At 36.6% G+C, this 17,500-nt stretch overlaps 1 protein-coding gene across 1 annotated transcript in view; it reads left to right on the forward strand.

Moving 5' to 3' along the window:
- The window catches only part of LOC106871545 (GTPase Era, mitochondrial), a 176,403-nt gene that overhangs the window by 30,522 nt on the left and 128,381 nt on the right, over positions 1-17,500 (forward strand). The window contains exon 3 of the mRNA XM_052968513.2: positions 10,043-10,170. Coding sequence (XP_052824473.2) covers positions 10,043-10,170 — 128 coding nt within the window. The remainder of the gene's footprint in view (positions 1-10,042; positions 10,171-17,500) is intronic.

Raw genomic sequence — 17,500 nt, forward strand, 5'->3', positions numbered from 1 at the left:
TGATTAAACATTGAAAGAGGTATCTATACTTGTAGAGGTACTTATACAAGTTAAATATTTATACTTATCTTTCCTTTCCTGAAGTGCGTAAGCATTTTTTTCGTGGACTCTGTATTATGAACATACTTGAGGAAATTTAGTGAAGAGGGAGACAAAATGGGAAAGAACATGAATCCATCTTGAATACCTTAATATAACAATCACCCGATAAGTTCACAATCAAAGAAACCAGAATATTAAAAACTTATGTGACACACAGGATTTCAGAAATTTTATCTGATTCCAGCCCCACTTTGTTGTCATAAATACATATATGACTTCTTTTTTTTTATTTAAGTTTTTCTAGTAATGAAGAAATGACTTTCTAACTAATAAATAATACTCATGTTGGAATATAAACAGAAACGACTACAAATTATGGTAGGGGTAATGAGTCATGAGCTAAATTCTGGGAATATTGTGGATTACTGCCCAAAAATACTGGCTGAATTTGCATAAAACATGTTAGATGTTTCATTTTCTTCTTTTGTTTTTTTTTTTCCTTCCCTACCCAACTCTGCAATATTTCAGAAATTCTTCTTTAAATGTTGTTTGGCACACTTGTGTACAATGTTGTAGACAAAGTGTACCAATTTGGGAAAAGAACATTAACCGATTGAAGAAGCAAGGTATAGATCAAAACAGAATAATGTTTTCTTGCAATAATTAATCACAGAAATACCGAGTGGTAAATTCTGGCCAATTCTTCTCTAACCTTATGTTCTTTAAAACTCACTTCTCTTAATTATGCCAAGTTTTCCTTTTTATGCTACTTCTCATTTATTTTTTTGTTGTTCTTTGTTAGTTTTTTTTTTAAGACATTCACAAAATCTTTATTTCTTCATCTGTCAAAGAAAACTTTTTCAATCTTGTGTCCACAAACCAGCTTATATATTCTTTGTGTTAGTGCTTGTGTATTGTCTTTTAACCTCCTCTAAATAATTGCTGCTATATCACAGTCATTCCAACTGTCCAGATGACTTATTCTCATAAATTATGTCTTTTGAAATCACTAATTACTTCAATGAGTAAAACAGAAATAATTTTACTGAATTCCACACCTCTTAGCTCTTTGTCTAGACACTCTCTTGGACCAAGTTGTAAAAACAATTCCTAACTTTTGTCACAGATCAAACTAAAATGTATGACAGTGAAACTAAGAGTAGAATTCGGAAAAGAAAACAAAACAATGCTAAAGAAAATAAATAGATAAATAAATAAATGTAGATTAAGATGTTGCTTAAATTGAAATAAGAAAGAATTGGTCTTGTGTTGTCAGTGGAACTGGAAAAATAGATTGATGAATTACATACATGCTTACACACATGTACGCATGCACACTCACACACACAGGGTTATACATACATGTGTGTGTGCATGTGTTTTAAAAGCTATTTTGTTCAATAGCAGTTGCATTATCATCATCTTGATATTTTTTTTATAATTAGAGGAGAATGCTCATGTTCATTGTAATAATGATGATGATAATCATCATGTGCATTCTTAACCCTCTCAGACCTGGACCTGAGTCTAACTTTACCCTCCACTTGAACTCTTGAGCAAAAAAATAAATAGTTGCATACTCAGCTCAAGAGTAACGATTGCAGGCAAACTAAAGGACAAGATCACAAAATAAATTCAGGAGAATAACAATAATAGGTTTATCTCTTAATTACCTTATTTGTTCACTCAAATTACTACTTTCCTCATCACTCTCATCACCATTATGTAAACAATGCTGCTTGTTTCCAGTCTTCTATGAGAATATGTTTTTGGTTATGAAAATATTACCTTGCTTGGAAACAGCTGAGGGATGGTGACAGAAAGAGTTTCTGGCCATAGAAAATCTGCCTCAACAAATTCCACATAACTCATGCAAGAATGGAGAATGGATATTAAATAACAATGGTGATGACATACATTCACACACAAACACACACACACACACACACACATGGTTAAGTATGTTTGTTAGGGAAGATGATTTCATAGTGATGATAATGATAATGATCTGTATAGATCATTGGTAGAATTATTAGAATGCTAGACAAAAATTCTTTGTGATATTTGCTCTAACTCTTTATGCTTTGAGTTAAAATCTCACTAAAGTCAACTTTGCTCTCATCTTTCCAAGTTGGGGCAGTAGATTGGTTGAATTGTCAGCAGTGGAACAAACTATTTCAAAGTTTGTTTTGGATTTTTTTGAAAGTTCTGAATTCATTTGTAACACTCATGCCAAGCTGTACCAGACAGAGGGATCAAGAGGTTTGCTGCATAGGTAATTGTTAGTCTTCCATTAAAAACATAAACCTGGGTCAGGTTTGTACCCTTTAGAAGAACTTTCCAGATACAAATTACATGGTCAGTTCTGACTAATGAGGGCCTTAATCTGTATGAAACGTTTCAGAGAAGTGTAAAGTTGTGAAGTTTATACATTACCCTAGTTGCTTTCATGACATGAGTAGAATGATACAACCACAACCACGATTCATCATTATCATATGTCCGTCTTCCATGTTGGCATGGATTGGACTGTTTGACAGGAGCTGGCCAGGCAGAAGACTGCACCAAACTTCTGTGTCTGTTTTGGCATGGTTTTTATGGTTGGATACCCTTCCTAACACCAATCACCCCACAGAGTAGACTGAGTGCGTTTTATGTAGCACTGGCACAGGCGAGGTCAGTTTTGGGCATGGTTTTTACAACTGGATACCCTTTTTACATGGCACCAGCACTGGCAGGGTCACCAAGTAATTTTCAAGACAAGTAATCTTTGAGAGGGGAGGGGGCATTGGAGGAGGTGATCTTGTGTCAGATGAGGAAAGGTTAGAGTGTGATAGAAATAGAAATAGGTGTCTTGCTGTTATGGAGGTACATGATTATCTGACCAGAGTGAGAGAGAGGGAGAGAGAGTTGACAAGAAAGAGGACATACTTTTCTTTATTTTTAAATTAAATAAAAAATTGCCCTGTGTCTAATGCAACCAAATTACAGATGGGAGGCTGAGTGCCATAGGCTAGGTAGCCAGATGAGCATAAGTCTGCTAAGTATAATAATTGCTTCTAATACAAAAAATGTTGAAAACAAGCCTAAATATCACAGGCTTTTAGCTTAAACTTTCCAAAAATTGCTTATTGTATGTTGACTGTTATGTTGGGGAGGTCACATCATCTTATCATACCTCTTTTCTCAACATATATAACCCACACCTAATATATGTCTTACATTGTTTAATGGCTGTGTTACCTTTAAGAAACATTTTTTTAATTGTCTAAATAAAAATTTTCCTACTAAAATGAAAGGAATGTTAAACTTCCATCTGCTTCTCAGCTTTTTGCATGAATGGAAGACAACCCCCCCCACCACCACCACAGCAGTGATTCACAGTAACACAGATTATTACAGCCAAAAATATGAGTCTTATACCTTGTATGGCAATTCTCTTGACCAAAATATTAATAACTATACAGTTGTTCTGAAAGAAGATGAAGTTGAAATACAGTATTCACATACTGCAGTTTATTTATGACAAATTTATGGTTTTATACTTTATTCCAGTGTACTGTCACAACATTGCATTTACAGACACAGAATCATACATTTTCCCCTACAAAATCCACTTTAATACTTTAGCATTCAGACTATTCTGCCAAATGCAATGCTTATGCATTCACATTGTTCTGAATTAATCATGCATTATCTCATAGCTTTGAGATTTCAGTGGTGTGACTGTTTATTACAGATAGAGTATTTGGGCTGAACATAAGTTGGTTTAAATGCTAGGGGGTTAAGATATCTTTCAGTAAATGTATGATAACACATACTAAATTTGTTTTGATTTTTTTGCACAAAATCATCATCATCATCGTTTAACGTCCGCTTTCCATGCTAGCATGGGTTGGACAATTTGACTGAGGACTGGTGAAACCAGATGGCTACACCAGGCTCCAATCTGATTTGGCAGAGTTTCTACAGCTGGATGCCCTTCCTAATGCCAACCACTCAGAGAGTGTAGTGGGTGCTTTTACGTGTCACCCGCACGAAGGCCAGTCAGTACTTGTAAAATAGAAGTGTGTCTTATATACTGGCAAAAACAGTAATTAAAGCAAGCTCTTGTTATGTTATCAAGCACAGAGAACTCTGTAACAAACAAATGTTTGTGTGTTCATTTCACTGCACTAGCAGCTTTATTGGAAATATTTGAAGTGTGTGAGTATAAATGTTATCAGATGTTAACTGGTCGTGTGCATTATACATTCCTTTCTGTTTATTAATAGAGAAACTTCTAGAAGATGAATTAGCTTAATAATATTCTTAGAACTCAAAGAAAAGAAGTAGAAACAAAATGGAGAAAAAAAAAAAAGAAAATGATTGTTTTCTGCGATTATTTAAAAATTCTTAGTTTATTTGTTTTATTTTTGTTTTTCTTCCATAATTTCAATAGTTCATCAAATGATGAGGATTTTAATAGGAAAACATAAATATAGAAGTAATATAAACAACAGCAAAAAGAAAACTTTTATTAAAAACTCAAAAAATTTGCAGCTATAAATATAATTATAATACAGCTGATAATGATAATTATGATGATGATGGTGATATGATACTACTACTTCTGACTACTACTACTACTACTACTACTAATAATAATAATAATAATAATAATGATGATGATGATGATGATGTTAATGATAACGATGATGATGATGATGTTAATGATAACGATGATGATGATGATGTTAATGATAACAATAATGATGATGATGTTAATGATAATAATAATGATGATGATGATAATGATGATGATGATAATGATAATGATATGATGATAATAATAATAATTTTGATAATGATATAATAATAATAATTATTTAGTTTTTATTTTGTAAATTTTGTGAACAACAATGTTTTAATTTGTATTTAAGTTTTTGTAAATGAATTTTTTTTTTTTCTATTAGTATTTTATTTGAAATAACAACTAATAATCAATTTCTATATAATTTATTTGATGAAATTTTTTTTTTAATCCAGCAAATTGTTATTGCTATTATTATTAATTATAATTTCAATTTCTTAATCAACTCAGTTTTGACTTCCAGTCACTGCTGTTATCACATGATTTGATTAGTCGGTCGCATAACTTTGTACACATATCATTCACTCACTCACTGAATCAGATATGGTGTTACTGTCTCTGTTGTTGTTGTTGTTGCTTTTGTCGTTTAATTTGTTTATACCTCATGGAAACACAGCTTAGACATCGAATCAATGCGAGAGCCTCGACATTGTCACTTAATCTGCTAGAAATAGCAATCAATATCCCTCAAATCATACCCTCCGTCTTAAAAATAGAAGGACACACTGGGTAATGCAGTTCTGAGGTCTCTGCACATAGGGAAAAAAACACATGATAGTCACTTGTGAAAACACATGGCCTAGTGGTAAAGGTGTTGTACTCATAATTGCAAGATCATGATTTCAATTCCCTGACTGATTGTGTGTTGTATTTTTGAGCAAAACACTTCATTTCATATTGCTCGAGTCCACTCAGTTGTAAGTGGGTAACCCTACAATGGACTGGCATTCCATTCAGAGGCAGTTTTGGTCTGCCCACCATCAGGGTGGCATAATTCAGAAGCTACAACAATGTGAAGAAGTACATTGTGATCAGTGGTGTATAACAATGTCCTATAGGTTGGTCAATATAGTAAAAAAATCATGACAGTCACTTGTAAAGGCACATGGCCTAATGGTTAGAGTATTGTAGTCATAATCGCCAGATCAAGGTTTCGATTCCCAGGCTGACTCTGCCTTGTAATTTTAAGCAAAACGCTTCATTTCATATTGCTCTAGTCAACTGAGCTGCAAATGGGTAAACCTGCAATGGACTAGCATCCCATTCAGGGGCAATTTTAACCTGCCCACCTAGCCATCTGGGTGACATTATTCAAAAGTGACAATAATGTGAAGAAGTGCATTATGACTGGTGGTATGTAACAACATCCGATAGCCTGGTCGACACAGCGAAAAATTATGATAGTCACTTATGGAATGTCTTTGAACATACATCTGTTTAATCAGGATTGTCTTGCAGTTTAACATCAACAACAGCTGCTTAGAGGATGGGATATAGTACTTTTACATTATTTATATTATTTACAATTGACAGATATTTGTCCTCATCTTGTTTGTTGTTAACACGATGTTTCGGCTGATATACCCTCCAGCCTTCATTAGGTGTCTTGGGGTAATTGTGAACCTGGGTTCTCAAGTGTCTTGGGGAAACTTCAAACCTGGGTTCGAAATTTCCCCAAGACACCTGATGAAGGCTGTAGGGTATATCAGCCGAAATGCTGTGTTAACAAACAAACAAGATGAGGACAAATATCCGTCAATTGTAAATAATGTAAATGATGTACATAATTCCTCATCTCTTAAATATAGAACTATAGTACTGTTAATTTGTGAAGCTGCTGTTGGAGGTTGGGGAAGTGTGATGCTAGGTGGTTGTAGTGGTAGTAGTTGTGACCGAGGTGAAGGCAGCCATGTACAAATATATGGGTCTTCTTAGAACTTAAAGAAAAGAAGTAGAAACAAAAAGAAAAAAACAGAAAATGATTGTTTTCTGCAATTAATTAAAAATTCTTAGTTCATTCGCTTTATTTATGTTTTCCTTCAATAATTTCAGTAGTTCATCAAACGATGGGGATTTTAATAGGAAAACATAAATATAGAGCAACAACTTCTCTACAAACTGCTCTATCACCTTTGCTACCAAACTCAAAGGTGATAGAGGGTTTTGTAGAAAAGACTACATTAAATGTAACAGTATAGTGACCAACTACAAATTGTAAACTACAAAACTCTTACATTCCCTTGATTTCCTGTGATTCAGACCATCTCATGGTCTCAGCAAACAAAATGGAAAAGGTGTTGCCACAATAAATGGTGAGGGAGATGCACTGGAACAGTCACTCTGACTCATGGGGCTTACACTTGCAGGTAACCATTTCTAGCCCCAATAGTGATGAGCAGGGATATGGTCCAGGGGCCCAAGAATGCCAGAGGCCGCCACTGCCACTGGCTCGACCATTAAATCTGTCAGAGAGCAACTAATATTTTAACAGCTTTTCTCAGCCTGATGACATGCATGGAAATGGTTAGTGTTGTGCTGGTGGTGGCAGCGGCAGCATTGGTGGTGGCAGTTGTTGTTACAGTATGTGGTAGTGATTGCAGTCTGTCTCCCTTATATCTCCTTTTAACATCTCGAGAGATGTTAATAAGAGATATAACAAAAACAGTCTGTTGAACTTTTTAGATGTTTATAGCAACGAAAGGAACAAATAAATTCATTACTTCATTGTTTGTATGTATGTTTTGTGTGTGTGTGCGTGTGTGACTTTCCTAATTCCTTGCTGCATTTAACTAACTTATCCACCCTTCTTACACCCCTTCTTTGCCATATACAACCAGTCCTAATGATTGCCAACTTTGATACCATCTTAATACCACTGTGATATCATCCACATGCAAGGCTGTTCTTTTTCTCATTTGCAATTGATTATAATTCTATTTTCCCTTAAATTATTACATTTTTAAAAAATATTTTTTGGTATATATTTTTGAATCACTTAATGGGGTTTTTTTTTTAACTTTTCTGTTCTAGTTTAGTATTGCTTTTTGTTTTAATTTTTTTCTAAACTATATTTGTGATTAGTGATAGATTTATTCAGTATGAACAGGAGGAGGAGGAGGCAAGAGGAGATGGTGTTATGAATTAAAATATATTTGTTTTCTCTAAACATTCCTTTCAAGATAACATTGTTATATTCATTACAACACCTATTTTCTTCATCCTTTCATGGGTTGAATAGGTTTACTACAATCATACTCTTTTAATCTTTCAGTGAGGAGGGAAAGCTATGCCCATGACCCTTTACTGGGTCTCCTTCACTAGTGAGAGGCAGGAAAGAAAGTATCCCAATACTGGGTGGGGCAGAGAGGATGGACATTTTTGAAATGGCTATTACTCAGCCCCAGTGAGAGGGACAAATGTCCAACAGGTACCATTTGGTCCATGGTGTCTGAGCATTTTTTTTCTTTTCAGGTGAAGCCATGGTGCTGTGAACGACAGAGCATCACATGTTTGCCTATGACAGTTATATGAAGAATAACGAGTCAGTCACAACAGTTCAGTGTTAGTTTTGGCACCACTTCAACATTCACCGAAATCAGGCTGTTTCCACCCATAACACAATTTTACGTTGGGTGAATGCACTTCATACACGAGGTACACTAATGAATAGGAGACTAGTGGGGGTGCCACGAATGGTATGGACCCCGGAAAATGTGGAACGCATCAGACAAGCTTTGATATGGAGTCCAAATCACTCTGCTCAGAGGCATTCCACTGAAATTGGCATCAGTAATTGATCAGTAAGGCATAGTTTGCATAAAGGCCTGCATTTCCACCTGTTCAAATCGGTCATTGGGCAACAGTTGAAACCATGGGACTATGCATGTGGTTTAACTTCACACATTAGATGGAAGCAATTTTTGAGGCAAGTGACAACCTCATTTTGTTAATGAGTGATGAAGCTCATTTTCATCTCAATGGCATAGTGAATCAACAGAACTGTCATTATTGGGCTCTTGAAAATCTGAGAGAACTGCACAAAAGACCACTGTACAGCCCAAAAGTAATGGTCTGGTGTGCTGTTGGAAAAGCTGTTGTCATTGGTTCTTACTTTTTTGAAGACATTAATGGAAATGCTCTTTCTGTAAACTCTGAGCATTACATCGAGATGATAAACAACTTCTATGTGCCTGAATTACAATGAAAACATATGCCTGTTCGACGTATGTGGTTTCAGCAGGATGGGGCAATGGCCCACACAATCAGAACACTCTCTTTGGTGACTGCCTCATTTCCAGGTTTGCTAATATTTCTTGGTCCCCTTGGTCCCCTGATTTGTTTATGTGTGATTATTTCTTGTGGCAAAATCTCAAGGCACATGTGTATGTGTATAAGCCCCATACATTGGATGATCAGAAGGAAGCTATCCACATGGAAGTTGCCCAAATCAACAGAGCAATGCTGGAGAGAGTGGAGGCCAACTTCCAAGAACGCCTTCAGAAATGCATCAATGAAAATGGACACCACATGATGCATATTGTTTTCCACGCTTGATTTTGACAAATACTAATTCCATATGAACATAGTGATGTCACTAAAATTTGTTTGCAGCTAAAATTAATGATTTTGTGAAGTTTTCAAAAACGTCCATCCTCTCTGCAAGTGACTTTGCAACACAGTGGACTCATATGTCAATTGTTTACTTGACTTCTAACATCAACAGTAAATTAACATTCCTGTTATTGACACTAAAGTGGGGGAATAATCCTTTCTACTATAGGCACAAGGCCTGAAATTTGGCAGGCGGGGGATAGTCAATTACATCAACCCCAGTGCTCAACTAGTACTTATTTTATTAATCTTAAAAGGATTAAAGGTAAAGTTGTCCTCAGCAGAATTTTGAACTCAGAATACAAAGGCAGATAAAATGCTGCTAAGCATTTTGTCCAGTGTGCTAATGACTCTGCCTGCTCAGAAACTTTATAGTATCTGTACCACTACCAACTTGAAACTCTGCTAGCATTTAAACTGGCCATTTTCAGTCCAAATATTCTACTTACTTTATGTTCAAACTGGCCAGATCTGGTATGTCACGTCTACTCTACAATTCCATTCTAAAAATAAACAATCACATCATCAAAATCTCAACACTACAAGCTAGTGCATGATTGATTCAAAATAATGTGAATAAATAAGTGTTACATTTGATAGAGTAATATGAACACTAAAAGGTTAATCTGTCATGACACAGTATAACGTTATGGGTTCGATTCAATCAAGTGTGTCTTTTCCCTGTTTATGTAAACGTTTTCCTTCATTATAAAGTAAAGCATGCTATCAGTGGCTATCTTCTCTTTATACTTGCAGAAGAACAGCAAGAACGATTTTTACTTCCACCAGACCAACCAGATGATGCTAAAATACTTCGGTTTGGAATAATTGGTGTCCCTAATGCTGGAAAGTCAACACTGGTCAACCAATTGGTGAACTGGAAGGTAAGATATTTCTATTAGAAGCAATGGCCACTAAATTCAAGACTGGAAACCACAACAGGAGAGGTATTCGATGCAATTGGTTGTGTGTTTGGCAGCAAAATGTGTTTTAGGATGACAGGGAAACAACAAATAGACTAAAGAAGCCTTAAGACAAACTGGTTGTAAAATGTTGAGAGTCCACAAGTTACACATGAAATGATAATGGCTGACATGTGTGTCACACCACAGACATCAGCCAATGTGTGCATGACATATATAATGTGAATGAATGATGTGTTGTGTGAGTGTATTGAAGTTTATGATGGAGTGCTGTTAGGATAGAGGCATGCCAAGACACTAGAAGACAAATCTGAGGATGAATTGCTTCAAAGAAGAAATGATTTACAATGAAAATGGTTGAGATTAGGAAGTGGTGGTGGGCGGTGGTGGTGATACAAGAAGAAGAAACCCATCTAACCCACTTTAGTGTGTTAAAATGTGACTATGATCAGAAGGAGAAAAATAACTAATGGGAAATACTGTAAATTGGAAGAATTATGTAGAGAAACAGGTGTTGGATGTGCTATGAAGGATTCAATAAATATCAAAGTTAGTCTGTGAGAAGTGATGCTACAAACTCTACTATTCTTTAAAATAGTATAGAAACAGTTAACATTACACTGCAATGTCATGTTTGAAATTAAACTCCAGTAATTTAATCGCATATTGTTGTTGGCACTCCGTCGCTTACGACGTCGAGGATTCCAGTTGATCCGATCAACGGAACAGCCTGCTCGTGAAATTAACATGCAAGTGGCTGAGCAATCCACAGACACATGTACCCTTAACGTAGTTCTCAGGGATATTCAGCGTGACACAGTGTGACAAGGCTGACCCTTTGAATTACAGGCACAACAGAAACAGGAAGTAAGAGTGTGAGAAAGTTGTGGTGAAAGAGTACAGCAGGGTTCGCCACCATTCCCTGCCGGAGCCTCGTGGAGCTTTAGGTGTTTTCACTCAATAAAAACTCACAACGCCCGGTCTGGGAATCGAAACAGCGATCCTATGACCGCGAGTCTGCTGCCCTAACCATATGCCCTAATTGCATATAGATTAGATAATAATGACTTTGTATGGAGTCTTGTAACTTCAGATATTTCATTTCTAAAGCACTTGTAGCAATGCTACATAAAAGCACTCATGTGGTGTCACGGAAATGCACTCATCCAACAACACATAAATACACCCATGTGGCATCATGTAAAAGCACCCGTGCACCATCATGTAAAAGCATCCATGCAGGGTCACATGAAAATGCCTGTGTGGCATCACATAAAAGCATCAGTGTGGTGCCATGTAAAAGCTCCCAACACACTCTGCGAAGTGGTTGGCATTAAGAAAGGCACCCACCTGTAGAAACCATGCCAAATCAGACTGGAGTCTGGTACAGCCTCACTTCCAGCATGCCAGCTCTGGTCACACCATCCAACTCATGCCAGCATGGACAACAGATGCTAAATGATGATGATGATGATGTTTATGATTGATATTGATGGTGACATGAGAGTCTACATGTAATCACTCACTATACTAGAAATTGTTATGAAATCTCCCTCAAATCAAAACCCTGCTACCTTAAAAAATTATGGCGGACACATTATAGGTGCAGGTGCCACTGTATGGTAAGAAGTTTGCTTCCCAACCACATGGTTCTGGGTTCAGTCCCACTACATGGCACCTTGAGCAAGTGCCTTCTACTATAGTCACAGGCTGACCAAAGCTTTGTGAGTGAATTTGGTTGACGGAAACTTAAAGAAGCTCATCGTCTGTGTGTATGCGTGTGTGTGTGTGTTTGTGTCTGTTTGTCCTCTACCACCTCTTAGCAACTGGTGTTGGTGTGTTTACATCCCCATAACTTAGCAGTCCAGCTAAAGAGACCGATAAAATAAGTATCAGACTTAAAAATAAAAAAATAAATACTAAAGGGTGATTCATTCAACGAAAAATTCTTCAAGGCAGTGCCCCAGCCTGTCTATAGTCTAATGACTGAAACAAGTGAAAGATAGAAGTTAAAAGATTGGATAATGTAGTTCATTGTGATTGGTGATGATCAATGAAGGATGGTCTGTTATTATAAATCAACTTGAAAAAGACTAACCATGGACTAAACAGTAACAATTTTAGAACCAAAGACTGCAACTGCTATACTTATAAGTTACTAGGCAGAGGCTTGGTTATATGACTGTAGTTATTATTATCAGTTTTAAAAACTCATTTTTCCTTATATCAGCAAAATAAAATGGAAACTGTCTTGTCTTTGCAACAATCAATAATTTGGCATGATTACTCTGGCTACAGTTTTCATCATATTTGACCTGACTCATGAGATTTCTCTGATCTAGTGCTGTTGTATGCAACGATTTTAGTATTTCAACGACCACACCATAAACCCACTCCATTCCTCATGCATTTCAGAAATATCAAAAATTGAGTAGATTAGGTGAAGAACGAAGCAGAAAGTTAAAAAGCTGAGCGAAGAAGGTTAACTTATTGCAAAAGACAAACAAACAAACAACAATGCTAAGCAAATTTTGCAAAAGAGAAAAACTAAAGAATTAGCAAATAATGAGTTGCTTAATTTGATGGCTTGCTTACTTAACCATCTGGAACCTTCTATCTTTGGGACTGTTATTGCAATTACTAATGCATTCCATCCTTCTGGTTCAGGAAAGAAGGTTAAACCAGAAATGAAAATAAAATAAAATTCTCAACAATACTAGAAGAAAAAACAGCAGAAGAGGCCAGGAAAACAATATATTTGACATTGTTAGATGTAATTTTGGACAAAACTAGCAATTCCAGCAATTATTCCCCAGGTTTTGCTGTAAATTTAGAGGTGAATTTCAGTTGGAAAAACCTTGTTAATTTCTGTCTGTTTACAATGAAATTAGAAATTATATCCAACAGAAGTGTACACATATGTACTCTGTTAATTAGATATTGATTTTTTTTTTACTAGGCACAGGGGACCTGTTTTGTATGAGAGATGGTAATATGTTCCCATCATGTCCATTACAAGTACTTTAACACCCCACCACTGCCAAGAGGTTATCCTCATCAGCTCCATCAGCAATACAATCTAGTAAAAGACACTCTGGGTTGAATAGGTCTGCAATGCATGCAATTGCTATTTACGTTACTTGCTAATGTAATTACCATAAAACTCCATGTACTGTATGCATTTTTTTCTCTCATAAAAATCAAGATTAAAATTTAAATTTTGGGGTATATATAATACATGGTATTCGTGTAATTTATCTTTTGCTTGTGTGATTTTAGTCAATCAAATCGACCTCAATACTTATTTGTTTCTAAGTCTGGTACTTATAATATTAGTCTCTTTCACGGAAGTAATACCAACACCAGTTGTTAAGACACACACACAAAGTCACACACACATATACATACGCATACATATATACACATACATAGACATACATACAAACATACATGATATATATAGGTTATTCTATCAAACGTAATGATTATTGATTTACATTGTTTTAAATTAATCATGCATTATCTCATATCCTTGAGATTTTGGTGGTGTGATCGTTTAAAGTAAAATAACATTGTAGAGTGTGTGTGAGAGCTTGGATTTGGCTAGTTTGAACCTAAAGCAAATAGAAAATTTTGGCTGGATATGGCTGGTTTAAATGCTAAAGGATTAATGTTTGTTTTTATGTTCTGTTATAATGAAAACAATTTTACATTAATCTGATGGGTTACTCTATACTTTTGTGGAGCACAAATTTATTATTCTTGTTGACAGTGACTTTGAAGTTTTGACCAGCTAAGCCATCATGCATAGTGTTATGTTTTGGGGGATTTTTTTTAGCCATTTTAGGCTCTAAAATCAAGATGCATATTATACATGGATTTTTATGACATTCCCTTTGTGGACCAATAAGAGAAAGAGAGAGAGAGAGAGAGAGAGAGAGAGAGAGAGAGAGATAGAAAGAGAGAGAGAGAGCATCTGTATGGTCACTCACCTTTCAAGAAATATCAGTCAAGTCTACTTCCAATGACATTTTAATGTCTTAAAAATAGAATGACACATTGAATAACACTAGATACCTGATGGACTCTCTTGTTGTAAACAACAGATGAGGTTTGATGAGAGTTCTGAAAGCTTTTGCTGAGCAATCTGCACGTGGTAAGTAGCTTGCTTACCAACCACATGGTTCAGGGTTCAGTCCCACTGCGTGACACCTTGGACAAGTGTCTTCTACCATAGCCTCGGGCCAACCAAAGCCTTGTGAGTGGGTTTGGTAGACGGAAACTGAAAGAAGCCTGTCGTAATTATGTATATATATATATATATATATGTGTGTGTGTATTTATGTTTGTGTGTCTGTTTGTCCCCCCAACTTCGCTTGACAACCGATGCTGGTGTGTTTATGTCCCCATAACTTAGCAGTTCGACAAAAAGAGACCGATAGAATAAGTACTAGGCATACAAAGAATAAGTCCTGGGGTCGATTTGCTCGACTAAAGGCGGTGCCCCAGCATGGCTGGAGTCAAATGACTGAAACAAGTAAAACAGTAAATGTTTGTGCTGCACATTAGCTCACTCCCTCCATCAAATCTAGACATTGCCTGTAGAGGTGTACAGTGTGCCATATATCAGATGTCGAAGTGATTGCAGACCAGCATGCAATGAAATGTTTTACTCAGAAACATAACGCACTACCTGGTCTGGGAATGGAAACCATGATCTTGCACTCATAAGTGCAAAACCCTAACCACTAAGCCACATGCCCTCACCCTAGATAAATAATACCTGAGGTAAAAAAAAAAAAAAACAAGATACTCATAATTGAAAGTATCATTAAAAGCTGTGGTCCTCAACCATTTTTTGCCTATGGACCCCCTTTGATTCCTATTTCATTCTACTTGACCTCCATAGCCATTTGAGGTATATAAAAAAAAAACTCCTGTTGTATTTTTATAATTAAATATTATTAGGAATTGTATAAAAGAGAATGTAAAGAGTCAGAATATTCTCTTTTACTCTTTTACTAGTTTCAGTCATTTGACTCCAGCCATGTTGGGCACCACCTTTTAGTCGAGCAAATCGACCCCAGGACTTATTCTTTGTAAGCCTAGTACTTATTCTTTCGGTCTCTTTTTTGCCGAACCGCTAAGTTACGGGGACGTAAACACACCAGCCTCGGTTGTCAAGCAAAGTTGGGGGGGGACAAACACACACACACAAACACACACACACATACATATATATATATATATATATATATATATATATATATATATATATATATGTATATATATATACATATATACGACTGGCTTCTTTCAGTTTCCGTCTACCAAATCCACTCACAAGGCTTTGGTTGGCCCGAGGCTATAGTAGAAGACACTTGCCCAAGGTGCCATGCAGTGGGACTGAACCTTGGTAAGCAAGCTACTTACCACACAGCCACTTCTGCGCCTATTGCTAAGCATTTTGAGCAATGTGCTAACAGGTCTGCTTATTTGCTGCCTTATTTTCTGGTAATATTTCTTTCTGCTACAGGAATAAGGCCTGAAATTTTGGGAGAGTGTCTAGTTGATTACATTGACCACAGTGCTTGACTTACTTATTTCATGGACCCTGAAAAGGATGAAAGGCATAGTCGATCTTGGCAGAATTTGAACTCGGAACATAAAGAACCAGAAGTTCTGCTATGCATTTATAAATTTTTAACAACAAAATTTGATATGGACCTCAGTTCAGAACCACTGATCTAAAGCATCAACTAATTTGTGCCGCATAGTATTGCCCCTTTTAGTGGACAATACTCAGCTCATTATTCAGATATTATATTGCATTTAACTGGTTAAAAACATTTTAATCCATAAAAGCATAACGAAGGGTTTGTAAAGATGGGATGATGAATAATTGATTGAATAGCCTGTACAACATTAAGTATCATGGGTTGGTTGGTTGGTTAGTTTGTTTTTCTCATAAGCTTCAAGTTGTGATCATGTTAATTAAAATGTTACTGCAATGTTGCCTGGAAGCATTTTATATATCCCACTCCTCTGCCTTGCAAGCCATTTTGTTTTACTTACAACTCTTACTGCCCTCTTCTCTCTGTGTCTGTCTGTCTGTCTGTCTGTCTCTCTCTCTCTCTCTCTCTCCCTCTCTGTCACCTGTTTCTATTTCTTCCTATCACTCTCTCTCTCCTCTTTTTTCTTACTGCTTTCTCTCTTATGGCCCTTTTTTCCAATGCTTCCCCATCTCTCTCTCTCTCTCTCATCTCTCTCTCTCATCTCTCTCTCTCTCTCACTCTCTTTCTCTCTGTCACTTGTTTCTATTTCTTCCTACCACTCTCTCTCTCTCTCTCTCTCTCTTATCTCTCTCTCTCTCCCTCTCTTTCTCTCTGTCACTTGTTTCTATTTCTTCCTACCACTCTCTCTCTCCTCTTTTTTCTTACTGCTTTCTCTCTTATGGCCCTTTTTTTCCAATGCTTCCCCATCTCTCTCTCTCTCTCTCTCTCTCTTATCTCTCTCTCTTATCTCTCTCTCTCCTGTATTCTTTCTTCTCCTCCTCCTACCACTTTTCTCTCTCCTTCTGTACCTCATCTCTTATCCCCTTCCATGTCTTCTCCGCTCTTCATCCCTTTCCATGTTCTTTTCTCCCCTCTCACTACCACCATTTCTTCTCTACTTCTATTTTTCCTTCTCTCCACCTCTCCTCCCACTACTATCCTTCCCCCCCCCCTCTCACTACTATTCTTCTTTGTTCTCCAACCATCATTCTTTCTTACCTCCCTCCTTCCCTCTCATCTACTTCTGTCTTTTGCCTGCTTTCTCTTTCACCTTCTCTCTCCATTGTCTCTCTTCTACCTATTCTTCTCTCCCATCTCCTCTCCCCACCTTACCTTCTCTCTTCAATTGCTCCAACAATATGCAAATATACTAAAAATGAATTGGTTGTCACATGCATGTGTGTGTGTGCACATAACATGATTGTATACACACTTCAACAATATACCACATCAAGTTCCAACACTGATCTACACAGGGCTTCTAAAACCTTTTTTTTTATAATTATCACCCACTTTCTTATACTAGAACATTTTCATCTCCAGCCCTCTTCCCCATCTTTACTCTTTTACTAGTTTCAGTCATTTGACTGCAGCCATGCTGGAGCACCGCCTTTTTTTATAGTTGAACAAATCGACCCCAGAGCTTATTCTTTGTAAGCCTAGTACTTATTCTACCGGTCTCTTCTGCCGAACCGCTAAGTTACAGGGACGTAAACACACCAGCATTGGTTGTCAAG

Source organism: Octopus bimaculoides, chromosome 1 (genome assembly GCF_046866305.1).
Source record: "Octopus bimaculoides isolate indiv1 chromosome 1, ASM4686630v1, whole genome shotgun sequence".
NCBI classification, from domain to species: Eukaryota; Metazoa; Mollusca; class Cephalopoda; order Octopoda; family Octopodidae; genus Octopus; species Octopus bimaculoides.